This window comes from Hemitrygon akajei, chromosome 22 (assembly GCF_048418815.1).
Source record: "Hemitrygon akajei chromosome 22, sHemAka1.3, whole genome shotgun sequence".
Taxonomy (NCBI): Eukaryota; Metazoa; Chordata; class Chondrichthyes; order Myliobatiformes; family Dasyatidae; genus Hemitrygon; species Hemitrygon akajei.
Genome location: NC_133145.1, coordinates 40,845,158 through 40,864,937, shown reverse-complemented (window position 1 = coordinate 40,864,937; position 19,780 = coordinate 40,845,158). Strand labels below are relative to the sequence as shown.

The window sequence follows — 19,780 nt, the reverse complement described above, 5'->3', positions numbered from 1 at the left end:
ACCTGCTGAGTTCCTCCAGCATTATGGGTGTGTTACTTGAATTTTAATATTTGTAGCAAAAAGGCCTCAAATTTACAGCATGCATGTGTCTGAGCTCCATAGAGTTAAATTCTAAGTTGTGCTAAATTGAACTTGGAGTTCAGTCTTTTCACACATTTATTCCTTCAAATTTGCCTGTTTGATTTCCAGCAATTTGACTATCCCTGATATTTCTAGATTCCTTTCCAACATTTGGGAAATCAGCTTATGGCTTCCTTTGGAATTATGTCACTGTTTTCTCCAACAGCAGCTGCTGGAGACTGGATGGAAATCAGAAACAAGTAAAACCACAGAAATATGGCGATTACATGATCACAGCAGCAGAGTGATTCAATATGCATTGGACTTCATTTCAGATCAGTTTCAGACCATTGTTGGTGTTTAATATTGTAAGAGGTCTCTTCCCCATCAGTATCTTCATCCAACACAAACCGGGTTCAGACCTGTATGCGTAAGTAACTAATGCTAGCTGGCTATATTTTTTGGTATGGTGTGATTGAGTAAAAAATATCTGTCATGTTATGATCAGTGCAACTGGAAAGCAAAGGCTTCTCAATTCAAGACTGAAATCAATCAATAGTTGGCTTGACTTGAATGCATATTCCAATGCAGAAATATGCAGAAACACACTGTTAAAACAACAGGGTGCAGGAGGAAATATTTTTGCTTGGATTGAATTATTTCTAAAACTTGGCAACTCAGAATGCTTACAGGAGTTTGGTTCTGGAACAGGAAATTGGAGAATCAGTCAGAAGTCTCCACTTGATCAACAACATTTGCACCAGAAACTTTCTAAGATAAGGCATCCTGTTCAATTAACACCATAAACACTCACTCCTTTATCGCTCCAGTGTACAGTGGCTGAATGAACTAGCTACAAAATACACTGCAGCAACACTTCTTTGACCACCTTGAGAGCAATCCTGTTCAAAAATTCATGTTACAAATGGTTTCATGAAAGATATGATGGCTGAAGAAACATTTTACACAGGCGCCATCTTGACCAGAAGCATCATGGCGGAAGATCACTCAGAAGATGCCAATGGTGCGTGAACATAGAAACATAGAAAATAGGTGCAGGAGTAGGCCATTCAGCCCTTCGAGCCTACACCGCCATTCAGTATGATCTTGGCTGATCATTCAACTCAGAACCCTGTACCTGCTTTCTCTCCATACCCCCTGATCCCTTTAGCCACAAGGGCCATATCTAACTTCCTCTTAAATATAGCCAATAAACCGGCCTCAACTATTTCCTGTGGCAGAGAATTCCACAGATTCACCACTCTGTGTGTGAAGAAGTTTCTCCTCATCTCGGTCCTAAAAGGCTTCCCCTTTATCCTTAAACTGTGACCCCTCGTTCTGGACTTCCCCAACATCGGAAACAACCTTCCTGCATCTAGCCTGTCCAATCCCTTTAGAATTTTATATGTTTCAATAAGATCCCTGTTCAATCTTCTAAATTCCAGTGAGTATAAGCCTAGTCGATCCAGTCTTTCTTCAAATGAAAGTCCTGCCATCCCAGGAATCAATCTGGTGAACCTTCTCTGTACTCCCTCTATGGCAAGAATGTCTTTCCTCAGATTAGGGGACCAAAACTGCACACAATATTCTAGGTGTGGTCTCACCAAGGCCTTGTACAACTGCAGTAGAACTTCCCTGCTCCTGTACTCAAATCCTTTTGCTATGAATGCCAACATACCATTTGCCTTTTTCACCGCCTGCTGTACCTGCATGCCCACCTTCAGTGACTGGTGTGCAATGATACCCAGGTCTCGTTGCATCTCCCCTTTTCCTAATTGGCCACCGTTCAGATAATAATCTGTTTTCCTGTTCTTGCAACCAAAGTGAATAACCTCACATTTATCCACATTAAATTGCATCTGCCATGAATTTGCCCATTCACCTAAACTATCCAAGTCACCCTGCATTCTCTTAGCATCCTCCTCACAGTTAACACCGCCGCCCAGCTTCGTGTCATCCGCAAACATGGAGATGCTGCATTTAATTCCCTCATCTAAATCGTTAATATATATTGTAAACAACTGAGGGTCCCAGAACTGAGCCTTGCGGTACCCCACTAGTCACTGCCTGCCATTCTGAAAAGGTCCCGTTTACTCCCACTCTTTGCTTCCTGTCTGCCAACCAATTCTCTATCCACATCAATACCATACCCCCAATACCATGTGCTTTAAATTTGCACACTAATCTCCTGTGTGGGACCTTGTCAAAAGCCTTTTGAAAATATAAATATACCACATCCACTGGCTCTCCCCTATCCACTCTACTAGTTACATCTTCAAAAAATTCTATAAGATTCGTCAGACATGATTTTCCTTTCACAACTTTGTCCGATGATTTCACCTCTTTCCAAATGTGCTGTTATCACATCTTTGATAACCGACTCTAGCATTTCCCCCACCACCACATTACAGTTAATTTTTGCTTGCTGTCGCTCCACACAAGCTGTAGTCCAGTCACACACGTCCTTTCTGAGGACGGGCCAAACGAACTTCAGTGCAATCTGTTTCTGTGAGGCCTTCTGGCCCGGAGGTGAGAGGCCAAAAACAGTACGTCTCCAGTTTGAGGGCATGATGGGGTGAGGGCGAGCGGTTGAGACGTCGTACAGGGAAGAAACTCCAGCTTCCCCGAAATTAGTGTCAGCCAACTGCATGCCCGTTGAATATCCTTTGTGAACCCAGGTATGTAGGCCAGGTGGTGTTGCTGCCGTGCAGACCAGGAGTCTGGTTCTTTGGCCTTCGCATGCATGAGGGGGTTGTGGCCAATGAACGCTGCGAAATGTTGACCTTCTAGAAGAAAACAAAAATGACAGACAGCCAGATAGAGACTAAGGAGCACACAGTCAAAGGTGCTGTACTTCCTTTTTGGGAGGAAAGAGCTGCCGGCTGAAGAAGGCAAGCCTCCGACCAACTGATCCCTCTGCCATTGGCGGCCTCCAGTGAGCTTTCATCGCTCTTTGCCTTCTCATCAACAGGTGATGCTGGCAGGACACTCACTTGACCACCCGTGTCACACAGGAAGCATCACCCTGACAGGGGGTCTGTAATGAACAGTAGATGACCCTGACGGCTGGAACCCATGGTGTCACAGACCTCTGGTGACCTGACGTGCTGGCGAAGCTGCAAGGGTGTTGTCACTTCCTAGCATTTGTACCAAAACGAGCGAAGTTAAAAAAAAAATCCTGGCATAGTCTGTTTCGCAGATGTGAGTGGCCTTACATTCGGGGCCTTGCTGACTTGTGCTTATTGAGGCAGAGAAGGGAGGAGGAATGATCCACTGCTGCCCAGCTGTGTATTGACTATCAGCTATTTTAGCAGCTCCATATAGTCCCTTCACGGGTGTATTAGTGAGGGTTATGTGAACTTGATCATGCATATGCTGCACAAAGGGTTCTTTAAAAATAAAATAAGGGTGGTGATTTCCCAGGAGAGACAGCATGTGGTCCATTAGCTCCAATGCCCTAACATCGCTGAGACTGGGTAAGGAGAGCAACTGTTTGGCCCACTCAGACTCTGTTAGTCCTATAGACTGTAATAGGTGACCTTTCAGTGATTGGTATTTATTGTGTTCAGGAGGGTGTTCAAACAGACTCACCACTCTTGCAGCTGTGGAATTGCTGAGTGACTCTACCTCATAGTAGAATTTTGGCATGGTCGGTGGTGATTCCTTGCAGTGTGAATTAAGCCTTGGCTTGTACAAACCAAGTGACGGCATTTTGCTCCCAAAACTCTGGCAGTTTCAAAGCGATTGACTGCATTGGCTGACATACTCAATAACTGGATTCATCCTAGAGCATCCAGGTCACCAATGAAGGTTTTTGCAAATAAAATGAAGAGAGGCGTTTCATGTTTAATGAAACTAGTAACACGTTTTATAGAACTCCAAAACCTAAACACAAAAGTGCGTTAAGAACTCTTTATGTATTAACATCATCATGACAGACCGGCCTCTTTAAGTAAAGCCCCCACTCAGTGTTGGTGGTTGTGAATTATGTACATTTCTCCCCATTACTTTACCCTGCAATATCACTCCTGAATCTTCTAACCTCTGTGACTAATCTATTTAATCTCAGATTGGGCAATCCCCTTATTCAGAAATCAATCTTGTAAATAATTGTTACACCCCTCTGAGACAAATATATCTTTTATTAGGCAAAGATACCATAATTAAACATATGGAGATAGATAACGAAGGATAGAAAGCGATTACTCAGTCTATTAAAAATATATTAAGTTACAGCAAAGTAGAATGAAGTGGAGGGAGAAATATAGAAACAATTCTATATAAAAATAGAATTGTAATCGTGGGTGTTTTTAATTAACATTGAATAAGGTAACAAGGCAGGGTGTAAAAAAGTGATTTTTATACCATATGCAGAACTCCTTTCTGACCCATTACGTAAGAAGCCCAGAAAGAAAATAGTTGGAACAAGTATGAAAGAAATAGCATAGCAGGTAAAAGAATTGGAAGTGGGAGCCCATGTAAGGAGTAAGAACTGCAACATAATAGTCCATGTCTTGGGTCTGATCTCCCACTCCGGAATTGCGATGAACTGTCCACTCATGACCTCACTTAACCTGTCTGATTGTGTAGAGCTTTGCTCAGTGGGCCTTCATTTCCCATGGTCCACTTGTGTGCCATGGTGAGCCGCAGGGATTTAGGCAGTGCACCAAGGATGGCACTCTGCTAGGACATCCCTGATCACCAGGGTTTCCTGGCTATAAAAACTTTAAGTTTGTTGCAAACAAGTACAAACATTGAATGTGTTATTCTGGATTTTCAGCATCTGCAGAAACTCTCGTGTTTTTAAGTTAGTTGTACAGGGCTTTGAATGTCTGTGGCATTCAAAGAGAATTAGAACCTATTAAAATCAAAGTAAATAACAAAAATTTGACACTACCTAAACACTTATTAATAGCAACATCAAAGTACAGCAACTTACAGGAAGTAGCATATTTCCCCATTGCCTTAGAAATCTTGTTTTTGTGTTCCCATTGAGATCAATGGGGCTGGACAATAGGTTTTGCCCAGTCTTGAACATGGCAGGTATGAAAGTGAGTTGTTGATTAAATTAGTGCAGAGAAAGAAATAAGTATTCAAATTTGTGCCTGAATTAAGTGCCATGCTGATTCTTTCTTATGTATTTCATGTCAAAACTCCCATTAGTTGTTTAATGCTCAACTGCTCCTATCCTCACCACTGAGTGTCACCATCCTTTAGTCTTGCATCCTTTTACTCCAATTCCCAAAAAGATCATTGTCACCTCATCCCTTACACTCAACTCCTGATCTCCTCCATTTATCTGGGTGCCCCCACCAATCCGTTCATCCTCTGATCACTTTTGTTTTGCTGTTGTCTTTGTCCCATCTCCATCAGCATGCCTTTCCCAGTCACCCGTCCTCCTCCCTCACTTCCCTGATCGCGCTATCCACTTCCGATCTGATAACACATTTCTCCACTCATCCATGTTGAAACCACGTTTTTCTCTTGTTAACACCCAATCATCCTCCTTTTCAGAGTCGACTTTCCAACCACTCATTGGATCTAATTGGCATCCCTTTCCCAAATAATCCTTTTCAAGCACCACATGTCTCTGTCTCCCCTCTTGTGCTCACTTTTGGCATCCTCCATCCTTTTCTGGTTGATCTACCGCTTCGAGCACCCACAATGTCTTCATAACAGCCAAAGCAGTGGCTGGAATTTGAACTTTATCTTTGATGGTAATGAAATCTCATTGAGAAAATGAGGAGGAGAAAGGAACAATGAAATTAAGCTCAAGGAATTAAGTTAACAGCCTTGAAGACTCATTGATTCAACTAATTTCTTTTGATTGTGATGAGGACAGTTGCCTGAGAAGGAAGATGAAAACATTGTCTGCAGCGTTGGGGTTTACCTTGTTTGTGTTACGATCCGGACTCCTTGTTTCCCTTGAATTCCCTGTTTTCTCGTGTACCTCAGGCTTGGTAATCAAAGGCAATTTACTCTTGACCGAATTGGGCAGTTTTTAAGTCTCTGGCTTCAGCCGTTCGGGGCGAGAGCGTTATGCAGCGTTAACGAAGTCACTGAAGCTATTGCGAGCCAAAGTCATCTAGCCGGAGCCAACTAAATTTCTTGCCGGAGCGAGCCAAGTCTCCTCCCGAAGCAAGTGCCAGCAAGCCGCCTTCCCTTGCCTGAGCGGGTCTGGCAAGGTTAACCCGCCAGGGTGAGTCAGGAGCTCACCGCTGCTTGGAGAAAACTTGTGCCCAGTTATAGTACCGTCTATCACTGTGTGGTCTCTGTATCCATGTCCTGTGTTTAAAAGGGGTCCCAGCCCTATACCTTAGAAGGGTCCTGACCCTGCGTCAAGAAGAGTCGCGACTCCGTCCTGTGTCTAAGGAGGATTCCCAGCTCAGTGTTTTATGTCCTGTGTCTGAGTCTGTCCCGTGAATAAGAAGAGTCCCGGCTCCATGCCCTGCATCTAAGGAGGAGACCCGGCTCAGTGTTCTATGTCCTATGTTTGAGTATCAAGTCCAAGCTCCGAGGTCCGTGTTCCGAGTCCTGGCGCCGATCCTCGAGCTCCAAGTCCTAGCCCAGACCCTGAGTCCTGGCCTAGTCCAGGGCCTGAGTCCTTGTCCATTACGCCTATTTCCGTTTCCACTTTGCTTTCCTTGATTTCTCTCTGTTCTATCCTTGCGTCATGACTCTCCTTGTAACTAGTAATAAACTCTATTTAGTTGACCCCACAAAACAGTGTTTTGTGTCCTGCGTTTGGGTCCTCCCCCAGCACCCTTGCCCCCACATTGTGACATGAACATGAATAGTTTTCCATCATTACAACAGCAATATTGGGGCAAAGACGTCACTTATGGAACCGCCTGTTCATATAAAACAGCTATGAACTTGTAATTCATGTTTGATATGGGAAAAGGCAACTTAGACTATCAAAGGGTTTTGGAAATGCTTCTCTTACATTGGCACATTGATGGAAGAGAAATGGAGGGTTATGGGCTGTGTAGGAGGGAGGGATTAGATTAATTGTGGAGTAGGTTATTAAGGTCAGCACAACATTATAGGCTGCAGGGCCTGTACTGTGCTATTCTATGCTCTATGTTCAAAAATGAAAGTCAACGATGCATTAAGAGCTCCAAGTTCATTTTGACGGATACAGTAACAGGCGATCAAAGATCAATACTTATCTCCCATCAAAGAAACTGCAGATTGATCAGTGTTAAATTTAAAGCCACACCTTAATAAACTCTTGTGCCGATGATCTCAGATGAGGAAGTCACATCCCAAGTGCACTGTCCACGTTTGCTGTTCATTTAAAGGACTGTGATTAAAGACTCTGTAATGGGCATGTAAACTAAGTGAGCAAGAGGGTAGCAAATTTTGGGGCTGGGAGACGGTCACCAGCTCCAAAGCTTCCGTGCGAGCCATTCCCTCCCACATGCCCGTCGGCTCAACTCTACACCCCAGGAGTACTACACAGCAAATGGCAACCACCACACCTTTGGGATGTAGCAGGAAAACCCCAGCACACGGAGGATGCCCACATGGTTACAGGGAGAATGTATAAGGTCCGTGCAGGGAATTCAGGAGGCTAGGATTCAATCTGAGATGCTAGTGTCGTGTTTTGTAACTTCTAAACATTAAACTAATTCCAAGGAAGCCAGAACAGTCAGGGTATGTGGGTCTGGCTTTGGCTTTATTGTAAGCGAGGCATGTGCATATCACGTGGCAGTGTGATGACGTATGCTATTTATGTGTCTTGCATATAGCTCATAATAAATTATTTAAACAAACAATAATACTATATCTATACATATATATTTATTTATTCAAGGTTACTCAGATATTATTGAAATACCCAACAGATGGATCCATTAAGCTCTGAGGCTATCTGCTGTGTCACTATACCACCATTAAACATGCCTTAGAGGCAAAGGAAGTTAAAGCACAGAAGCAGGCCATTGAGCTCTTTGTGGCCAAAAACTGGAATTGCGTAGGCCATTCAACGCTCTGACTCTTGCTATCCTGAATCTTGGTTCCTGGGTATCAACATTTCTGAAGGTCCATCCTGGGCCCAGCATATTGATGGGATTATGGAGAAGGCACACCTGTGGCTACATTTCATTCGTAGTTTGAGGAGATTTACTGTGACACCGAAGACTCGAGCAAATTTCTACAGATGCACTGTTCTAGCTGGTCGCGTCACTGTCTAGTAGGGAGGTCGCAAAGCACAGGGTTAGTAAAGGCTGCAGAGAGTTGTAAAACTCAGCCAGCTCCATCAAGGGCGCATGTCTCCCCACCACATCGAGAAAATATTCAAAAGGCGATGCCTCCTCGAAAGGGCGGCATCCATCATTAATGACCCCCACCTTTCAGGACATGCCCTCTTCTCATTGCTACCATCAGGCAGGAGGTGCAGGAGTCTGAGGACACCCTCTCAACATTTTAGGAGTAGCTTCTTCTCCTCCACCATCAGATTTCTGAACGGCCCATGAACCAAAGAACAGTACTTCACTATTTTGTTCTTTTTGCACTACATTATTATTTTTAAAATATTTCTTACTGTAACGTATAGTAATTTTTATGTATTGTGTTGTTCTCCTGCTGCAAAACACCAAATTTCATGACATACAGTATGTCAGTGATAATAAACCTGATTCTGATTCTGACTCAGATTGGTAACCCTGTAGATTATGCATTTTCATCTACTCATCCAAACACCCTTCAAATATCTCTACCTCCTTCTGTGGGACCTGGATTGGCTGGGATCCCAAGAAATTGCTGCAGTAGAGGGTAAGATTTTAATTGGAAAGGCAGCCAATTCACTGTTAACAATTCAAGTTTATCTCAGATTAACATCAAAGAAAGGAGATCCTCTGTCCTCTCCATCGCAGGAGGAGATGATCATATCTTGAAACTAATCATCTACATTATGAAATGAACCAAAGGTCAAATTGATAGAGTTACTTGTCAGCTCATGACAAAATCATTTCATAATCATTACAAGGTTCACGAAAATGTTCAATTGAATTGAGTTCCTACATTGAACAGCTGACAGAGATTTAGATTGTTTCAGGATAGTATGTAGAATTTTAAAGTATAACTGTAAAATGACTAAAAATCACCATTTTGACCAAATTGAATACAGAATGAAGCCAATTGTAAATCCTGCAGAACATATCCTCATTCGAAGTGACTTCTCCACAGATGTTGACTGCTGTTTGTTTTTGGCAATTGATCTCCAATAGGACAGAAAAAGTGCAATTTATTGAATGTGCATCATATACTCATTGGCTACTTTATTAGGTAGCCCATCTACTTTGAGGTTCGACGTGTAGTGCATTCAGGGTGCCTCTTCGCACTTGTCTGTCGTAGCCTGTGGTTATTTGAGTTACTGTCACCTTCCTGTCAGCTTGAACCAGTCTGCCCATTCTCCTCTGACCTCTTTCATTAACAAAGCCTTTTTATTCACAGAACTGTTGATCACTGGATTTGTTTCTGTTTCTCGCCCCATCCTCTGTAAATCAGTTGTGCATGAAAATCACAGGAGATAGACAGTTTGTGAGATATTAAATCACCCCATCTGGCACCAACAATCACTTCACGGACAAAGTCATTTAGATCATATTTTTTCCCCATTATGATGTTTGGTCCGAACAAAAGGTGAACCTCTTGACCGTGTCTGCATGCTTTTATGAATTGAGTTGCTGCCACATGATTGGCTGATTAGTTATTTCCATTAACAAGCAGGTGTACAGCTGCACCTAATAAAGTGACCACTGAGTGTATTTCATAAATGTTATAAATTGTCATTCTTGTTAACACCTTTTTCCTGATGAGTTATTTCAGAGATGAGTCTTATTGACATTCAGTATCTTACTGGGTACAACAAGCATGATTTGCCCTTGTGTAAAACAAAAACAACAAATTGAAATAAAAAGTTAGAACATAACTTCAGCAATTGCAGAAGTAAATCAGTATTCCAGTATGTAGGGAAGGAACTAATTTATTCAGATGAAAATTAATTTCCCACAACAAAGCTTTATATTCAGCTGCATAAAACATAAATATTTTGCTTTCAGTATGCCAATCTAGAAAATTAAAATAGAAGTTTGCAGTTTAATGCTGTTGGATAGATTTATCGTTCTCCTGTTTTGTTGGATGGATTTATAGCTCTGCTGTGACATATTAAGGAACTAGAGTTGCAGCTCGATAACTGTCGGATCATACGGGAGACTGAGGAAGTCATAGATTGGAGCTACAGGGAGGGAGTCACTCCCCAGTTTGCAGGTGGCAGGTAACTGGGTGACTGTCAGGAGAAGGAAGGGAAATGGACATCCAGTCTGGAGCACCCCTGTGGCCATTCCCCTCAATAATAAATATAATGTTTTATATACTGTTGAGGGGCACGGCCCACCGGTGGGGAGCCACAGTGACTGCGTCTCTGGCACCGAGTATGGCACAGAAAAGAAGAGAGGTGAAGAGGGATTGCAGCTGTGAAAGGATGTGCCATAGTGAGAGGAAAAGAGACAAGATTCTGTGGACACAATCTGAAAGTATGTTGCTTCCCAGGTGCCACGGTCAGGCACGTCTTGGATCGGGTCCATGGCATTCTAAGTGGGAGAGCGGGCAGCCAGAAGTTTGGGTACATATTGGCATCAATGACACAGGTAGGAAAGGCAAAGAGGTCCTGAAGAGAGACTTAGGGAGTTAGGTAGGAAGCTGAAAAGCAGGACTGCCAGGGCAGTAATCTCTGGATTGCTGCCTGTGCCACGCGCCAGTGAGGGTAAGAATAGGAGTGTTTGGCAGATGTATGCATGGCTGAAGAACTGGTGCAGGGGGCAGGGGTTCAGATTTCTGGATCATTGGGATCTCTTCTGGGGAAGGTATGACCTGCACAAAAAGGATGGGGTACACATGAACCCGAAGGGATCCAATATTCTTGCGGGCTAATTTGGCAAGGAGATGGGAAACGGAGTGATAGGCTGAGGACGGGGCAGTTGGTTTAAAGGAGAGGCAGTGAGACTGCTGGCAACGGCAGGCTGATGATAGGTAACATTGCACACAACAGGTTGAGTTTCAGTGTAAAAGGAGGACAAAATCAAAAAGGTTGATGAATACTAGACTGAATGTGTTATACTTGAATGTGTGCAGTATATGAATAAGGTAGATATACTTGTAGCACAGTTACAGATGGGCAGGAATGACATTGTGGGCATCACTGAGTCATGGCTGACGGAAGATTATAGCTGGGAGTTTAACATCCAAGAATACACTTTGTATCAAAAGCACGGGCAGGTAGGCAGAGGGGATGGAGTGGCTCTGTTGGTAAAAAAAAAGACATAAATTCTTAAGAAGAGGTGACATGTGATTGGAAGATGCAGAATCCTTGTAGATAGAGCTAAGAAATTGCAAGGGTAAGAAGGCCCTGCTGGGCATTATATACAGGAAATAGAAAAAGCATGTCAAAAGGGCAATGTTATGATAATCATGGGGGATTTCAATATGTAGGTTGATTGGGAAAAATCAGGTTGGTGCTGGATCTCAAGGGCGGGAGGGATTTGTAGAATGCCTACAAGATGGCTTTTTAGAACAACTCGTGGCTGAATCCATTAGGGGATCGGCTATTCTGGATTGGGTATTGTACAATGAACTGGAGCCAGTTAGAGAGCTTAAGATAAAGGAACCCTTATGGGATAGTGATAATAACATGATAGAAGTCACCCTGCAGTTTGAGAGGGAGAAGCTAAAGTCAGACGTATCAGTATTATCGTGGAGTAATGGCAATTACAGCGGCATGAGAGAGCAGCTGGCCAAAATTGATTGGATGGGGATACTAGCAGGGATAACGGCAGAGCAGCAATGGTTGGAATTTCTGGAAAAAATTCGAGAGGCTCAGGATATCTACCTCATAAAGAAGAAGAAGTATTCTGAAGGCAGGGTGATGCAACCATGGTTGACAATAAGTCAAAGCAAATACTCGGTTTTTTTCCCCCGGGTGATCACATGGGTTTGGGCAGGATGAATAATAAAATAAAATGGGCAGCATGGTGCCCTGTTGGTTGGCACTGTTGCCTTGTGGGATTCGGTGAAAACTAGAGTTAAGATTGGATCAGCCATGATCTTGTTGAATGGCGGAGCAGGCTTGAGGGGCCGATTGGCCTACTCCTGCTCCTATCTCTTATGTTCTTATGTAAAGCCAACATAAAAGCCAAAGAGAGGGCATATAATGAAGCAAAAATCAGTGGAAACTAGAGGATTGGGATGCTTTTAAAAACCGATAGAAGGCAACTAAAAAGTCATAAAATGGGGACAGATGTAAGCTAGCCAATACTATTAAAGAAGGTACCAAAAGTTATATAAGGAGTAAAAGAGAGGTGAGAGTAGATATGGTATGCTGAAAAATGATGTTGGAGTACTGGGGGACAAGGAAATGGCAGATGAACTGAATAAATATTTTGCATTAGTCTTCACTGTGGAAGACACGAGCAGTATGGTGGAAGTTTGGAAGTGTCAGCCGTGCAGAAATGAGTGAAGCCACCATTATTAGGGAGAAGGTGCTTGGGAAACTGAAAGGTCTGAAGGTAGATATATCACCTGGACCACATGACCTACATCCCAGGGCTCTGAAAGAGATGGCTGAAGAAATTGAGGAGGCATTAGTAATGATCTTTCAAGAATCAATGGATTTTGGCATGGTTCCAAAGGACTGGAAAATTGCAAATGTCACTCCACTTTTCAAGAGGGGAGAAGCAGAAGAAAGGAAATTGTAGGCCAGTTCTCCAACCTCAATGCTTGGGAAGATGTTGAAGTTGATTATTAAGGACATGGTTTCAGGGTACTTGGAGGTGCATGATAAAATAGGGCTTAGTCAGCATGGTTTCCTTAAAGAAAAATCTTGCCTGACAAATCTATTGGAATTCTTTGAAGAAGTGACAAGCAGGATCGACAAAGGAGAATTGGTGCATGGTACATACTTGGATTTTCAGAAGGCCTTTGACAAGGATACATAAGGCTATTTAAGACTGAAAAGGTACTAGCATGGATAGAGCATTAGCTGATTGGCAGAAGCAAATAGTGGGAATAAATGGAGCCTTTTCTGCTTGGCTGCTGGTGACTAGTGGTATTCTGCAAGGGTCTGTGTTGGGACTGTATCTTTACATTAGATGTCAATAATTTTGGATTACAGAATAGATGGATTTATGCCCAAGTTTGCAGACAATACAAAGTTAGGTAGAGGGGCAGGTAGTGTTGACAAAGCAGGGAGACTGCAGAAGGACTTGCAGGGATTAGGAGAACGGGCAAAGAAGTGGCAGATGGAATACAATGTCAGAAAGTGTAGGTTCATGCACTTTGGTAGAAGAAATAAAAGCATAGACTATCTTCTAAACGGAGAGAAAGTTCAAAAACCTGAGGTGTAAAGGGACTTGGGAGCCCTCGCACAGGATTTCCTAAAGGTTAGTTTGCAGGTTGAGTCTGTGGTGAGGAAGGCAAATGCCATATTTGCTTTCATTCTGAGAGGACTAGAATATAAAAGCAAGGATGTAATGTTGAGGCTTTGTAAGGCATTCACTTGGAGTATTATGAACACTTTTGGGTCCCTTATCGAAGAAAAGATGTGCTGACATTTGGGAGGGTTCAGAGGAGCTTCACAAGACTGATTCTGGGAATGAAAGGGTTATCGTATGAGAACCGATTGATGGCTCTGGCCCTGTACTCATTGGAATTCAGAAGAATGAAAGAGGGATCTCATTGTAACCTATCGAATATTGAAAGGCCTCAACAGAGTGGATGTGGGAATATGTTTCCTATGGTGCAGCAATCTAGGACCAGAGGGCACAACCTCAGAATAGAGGGGAGTCTATTTAGAATGGAGACGAGGATGAATTTCTTTAGCCAGAGAGTGGTAAATCTGTGGAATTTGTTGCCGCAGCTGGCTGTGGAGGCCAAGTCCTTGGGTATATTTAAGGCAGCAATTGACAGGTTCTTGATTAGTCAGGGCATGAAGAGTTATGGGCAGAAGGCAGGAGATTGCGGATGACAGTGAAATGGATCAGCCATGATGAAATGGCGGAGCAGACTTGCAGGGCCAAATGGCCTAATTTTGCTCCTGTATGTTAGGGTCTTACGTTTTTTTGAGTTAGTCATTCGTAAGGGCCAAGGAGCTGCTTTAGATACTGTGACTGCAATACAGTTGACTTAACTTTCTCTAGCAAGAGAGTAAAACGTAAATCTGATACTATCTGTTAAACCGAATTGGGACTATGAAGATAAAGATGTTGGGTGAGGTTGATTGAGTTTAACGTTGATGTCATCTGAGTGTTTCAAAACAACACTCACCATTAGACCCACTCCTTCAACAACCCACGGAAACAGATTTCATGCAAGAGTTTGTCTTACAGATATGTATTTGCATTTTAAAAAATGTAAAAAAAATCAAGCCCTTTGTGCCATTTGCTGCATGCTCCATGGATTTTGAATTGTGATGCATGTCTAGATCAGTGTTTGATCTGCTCTACAGCAACACAAAGGCAAAAGCCCTGAATGGGGATGGAGGGAAGCAAGATAAGAGTGGAAGGATGCATTAACTGGATTGTGTTGAAACAGGACACAGCCTGTGCTCAGCACACTCCTGCCTCTCCAATCTGGATGTGGAATGCAAATATTACTGGGGCTCTCTGTTCCACTGAGTCCTTTGCGAAGATCTGGACAGAGACTAGCCTGGGGCTGGTGCAGTGCAAAGATCTTGTATGAAGTGCCCCAGACTGGTTTTGACAAAGGGTGAGGCAGAGCTTCGAATTCTCTCAATGTTATTTTATTATTCTTCAAAAATCTCTGATACTCTGGGACATTTTAAAAACATGCAATTAATTATTTCAAAAACTACCAGAGAAAGTTCAAAATACAAGTAAACAATCAATTAGAAAGATTGGGACAGACCTTCAATTAACTCTGAGAACACTCGCTGCCTGGCCTTGGATAACGCAATTTGTTCCTTCATGGTCATGGGCACAGCCTTCCACTGGGTGGCCAGCTGCCGTTGCATTGGCACGGCCCACGTGCAGTGTACCGTCCAACAATCCTGCCACTGTGAAAGACCACTTCATAGTTCGGCACACGTGACAGGTGGTGAAATCCTGTCCCTGTTGGACCTCTGCTTATTTTCTGATCCCTAGGGTCCTTCTGGGAGTCAGGAATGAAGAGCCTTAACTCCAAGATTTCAGTTTATTTTAGAGTGCAAACAAACATGCAAATACTAAGCAAACTAAATAATGAGCTGAGAAACGATGTTAAGAGTTGAATGAATGCGGAAACAATGGAATAAAGAAGAAGCCACGATGGCGCCTCTGAAAAATCCATCAGTTTTATAGATAAGTATCCTAGATAGGGAATAAACTAGCTAATAGTTAAACCAGTTACATCATGTGGGCTATGTGCTAATAATTAGCCAATGAAAAATCAGAAAGATGATAAGACATTAGTTTAGCTGCTATACTTCTTTCAGCCAGTGAGTGTGAAAAATACAAGTTTGTTAAAAAGCACAAACCTTATAAAAAGTATTATTAAAAGTGTTGGTTTCCTACACCCAAATCCTCTGGTTCACTGTCTCACACTACAATTGAATATTTGAAAGTGTTTTGACTTTGATGGGTACATAAAACTTTAAAAAAAAACACCTGGGAACTATTAAAAATAAAAGTAATATTTTAAAAATATATTAAATTTGGCACAAGCTCAGAGGGAAGACTCTCCTCGTCTGAGAGTTAAGTTGCGAAACTTGAGGAAGTCTGTGTTGATCTGAAAGACTCCACTGGCACTATGCATGACAACACAGTGGAAGATGTGTTTAAAAGTTGCTTTGCAGGTAAAGTCTCTTTGTTTTGAGTGTCAACCACCGTAGCAGCATAGGCATGGAACTAGAGCCATCTAAATGTTGCTTTGCAGGTATGGACTTGTTTAAAAGGAGTAGCCATTAAGGCAAGACCTAAGAATAACAAGACTTCCAGGTCTATCTGCTAGTTCTAGACTCAGTGAGTGGGCAATGTCCAGGACGGCTCGCCTTGGAACAGATGAATAGTGGGTCCACTCAGGACCATTGTCCCATCCAAGATGATTATACCGATGTCATAATGCTGATTTTGCAATGCATTGTATGCCTGTGGAAGGGCCTATGGGGAGAAATTGTTGCCCTGATTACCTGTATTGAATGAGTGTGAGGATATTGGCTGCTTATTATGTTCAGTCTATACATTCATTTCAGCCGGCTTCAGTAAAACAAAATCTGCGAGGTGAATGCAACCGGTGGGAGATACGAAGAACTACTGTCGGCTGGAGATAAATTTCTCTTGTTACATTTTACTTATGCGATATTTAGAACAACAGGCTGTAGTTGCAAACAAATTCAGTAAATATCTCTCTGCAGAACATTTTGATGGCTGAAATTAGAACCAAATGAAAAAGTTGTGGTAAATAACACTGATCCATTTCAAGGGAAGCATTTTGGCAAATGGCAATGACATTAAGGACAGATAGGTGAGGGTGGATTAAGATAAGAAGAGACTTAAATCCAATTCAAACATATACAGTAGACAGAGGTAGGTAGTGTGAATGGTCTGGTATATTCTATTCATAGAAGCAGGAGTCATATTTTCATTTATCATGAAATGTTAACTATGATTGTCTCTCCATAGATTCTGTCTGACAGAATTTCTATATTTTCTGTTTCTATTTCATTTTCATTAGCAGTTTGCATTGCTGTGAATTTGGGTAAATCTATGTACTTTGCATTAAAGCATGGCTTTCTACCTCTGTCAGCAACGCAATTTAGTGTTTTAACCATTTTATTAATTTTCCCAAGAGACTGTGTACTGCAGTATCAACGAGTTTGAAAATGAACTAAAAGTAAATGATCAGCAAAGTATTCTTAACTATCTTTGACAGTTTTTGAGCAACGCGTTTCGAGGTGGTTTGGTGCAGTTTGTCCCCAAAGAGCTCCGGTGAGATACCCGGAAGAGTTGCTGAGAAGATGGAAAGCGACCGTGGGGGAAAGGAGATAGCTTCTGCTAAGAGAGCCGCTGAACGCGAGGTGGCTGCTGGTGCCGTGACTGGGGACGGCAGCAGGAAGACCCTGAAGAGCAGCGAGTGAGTAAAGGACCAAAGCTGCAGGCACCGACTTGACGGTTGGCGCTTGAGTATGGGCGGTGCAGGAGGGGAGGAGTGGAAGGTGTGGTAAAGAGGTGGGTTTGTGATAGGGCGGTAGGTCTGGGAGGGGAGGGGAAGGGGATGGGCAGCGGTACAGTTACAGATGGGTATGGGTGATACGGAAGGAGGAATGGAGAAGGTGTAAGAGAAGGGTGCATGGTACCCGAAGAGGGAGGAGGGAGAAAGTGATGCGGGGGGGGGGGGGGGTGAAGGGTAAGGTAGAAAAGAGTGTTGTATGGCACCGATGGGGGTGGTACAGTGACAGAAAAAGTATGGGTGATATGGGGTGAAGGAATAGGGGGAGGAGAAGAGGGGTGGTTCACCTACAGGAGGGGTGGGAGAGAGCAGTGAGGGTAGGAGGGTGAGTGGTGCTGAAGGTGGGAAGGAGGAAGGGTGAAAGTGTAGGAGTGGGTAAAGCAGGGGTTGAGTAGTGTAGGAGACCCGGAGGGATGAATGATACAGTAAATGGTTCCTTTTGATGACTTACACTGTTTATCTTGAGTGTCTTAATAAAACATAAAACCTATAGCAATTGTGCCACAAGACTACTATTGGCTCCCAGTATGTTTCGCCAACCATGCAACCCTTTGAAACCTGTTTTTACTCAACGTTTTCATTCAGTGTCCATGAAGTTAATTTCCTGTCCAGTCAGTTGATTGGCACTAACCCTGAAGCCAGTCTAATTAAGATCGGTTAATTCAGCAGAGAACTGAATTTGAAATCTTGTCACCTTTTATTAATAAATCACTTAAGATTTAATTTAGTGTGAAATTTTGCGGCCCTGATGTTGTCATGTAACAAATGATTATTTTGCACCTCAGTGCATAACTTTGTGCAGCTTAAATTTTGAATAACCAGAATGATGATTGCTTGATATCACACCATTGATACAATTAAAAAGGGATAGCCACTGAGGAAAACATCTGGTCATGAAATTAAAGCATTTTGTTCAAAATTCACTTCTTTAAAAAAAGAAAGATGTAACATCTGAGTCCTCTCAGTGATTTTGTGTTTCTCTCATACATCTAAAATATAAGATGTAACGCTCCCCAACTCTTCCTGCGCTAAATCGATGACCGCATTCGTGCTGCTTCATGTACCCATGCTGAGCTGGTTAATTTTATCAACTTTGCCTTCAGCTTCCACCTTGTCCTTATGTTTACTTAGTCCATTTTTGATACATCTCTCCCCTTTCTCGATCTCTCAGACTCCATTTCTGGAGGCAAATTGTTTACCGATATCTTTTATAAACCTACTGACTCTCACAGCTATCCTGACTATTCTACTTCCCACCTTGTCACCTGTAAAAATGTCATTCCCTTTACTGATTTCCCCTGTCTCCACCTTATTTGTTCCCAGGGTGAGGCTTTCCTTTCCAAGCATCAGGGATCTCTTCCTTCTCCAAAGAACAGGGTTTGCCTTCCTCCGCTCCCTGGACATCCATGTTAACCCCACCTTTCATCCGCCTTAAGAGGGATAGAGTTCCTCTTGTTCTTGCCTAAAACCCTATGATCACTCCACAGGCGGGCTCTGTCGTGGGCAAAGTACTGGAGAGTTTAACATCGGTAGCTGAGCGAAGGGCGCTGAGTAGGCTACGGTCAATTATGGATAACTCTGAACATCCTCTACATAGCACCATCCAGAGACAGAGAAGCCGTTTCAGCAACAGGTTACTATCGATGCAATGCTCCTCAGACAGGATGAAGAGGTCAATACTCCCCAATGCCATTAGGCTTTACAATTCTACCGCCAGGACTTAAGAACTTTTTAAAAGCCATTATGCTTTTTGAGATAGTGATTTAGATGCATATCATATTTTTTTTTACTGAGTTAAGTATTGTATGTAAGTAGTTTTGCTACAACAAGTGTATGGGACATTGGAAAAAAAGTTGAATTTCCCCATGGGGATGAATAAAGTATCTATCTATCTATCTAGCACATCGCTCTCCAAAATTTCTGCCATTTTCGAAGGCGTCCTACCACTGAACACATCTTTACATCCCCCCCCCCCCCACACACACTCTCCGCTTTCCAGAGGGATTGCTCCTTCTGTGGTTCCCTTGTCCATTTTCCCCTCCCTACTAACATCCCTCCTGGCATTTATCCCTGAAATGTTCAGGCTCCAAACAGTTAACACCTCACCTGTCAGTCTGTCGGGGTCATCTGTTGTACTGAGTGCTTCTAATATGGCCCCTTCGACATCAGTGAGATTCATTGTAGATTGGGGGACCGCTTTGCTGAGCAGCTTCATTCCATCTGCCACAAGCTGGATTTCCTGAAGGTCACCAGTTTTAATTTCAATCCCCATTCCCATTTTAACGTGTTGGTCCATAGTCTCCTGTACGACCACGAAGAGGCCACTCTCAGGTTGGGGAAGCGGCAACTCATTCCGTCTGTGTGGCCGTAACTCGATTTCTTTAACTTCCAGTAATTTTTTTGCCCCATCCCCCCTTCCCCGTTCTTCCATTTCCCACTCTGGCTCCCCTCTTACCTCTCCTCTTCTCCTCACCTGTCTGTCACCTGCCCCCGGTGC

At 43.0% G+C, this 19,780-nt stretch overlaps 1 protein-coding gene across 2 annotated transcripts in view; it reads left to right on the top strand.

Annotated features, from left to right (window-relative positions):
* Positions 1–17,057: 17,057 nt before the first annotated feature.
* Positions 17,058–19,780, top strand: part of engase (endo-beta-N-acetylglucosaminidase) — a 64,166-nt gene continuing 61,443 nt past the window's right edge. The window contains exon 1 of one of the 2 annotated variants that reach the window (XM_073026067.1): positions 17,058–17,187. In XM_073026067.1, the coding sequence (XP_072882168.1) occupies positions 17,072–17,187 (116 nt within the window). In that variant the 5' untranslated portion in view covers positions 17,058–17,071. Of the gene's footprint in view, positions 17,188–18,794; positions 18,917–19,780 lie in introns of those variants that run through there. The other variant, XM_073026068.1, reaches the window with a different exon arrangement.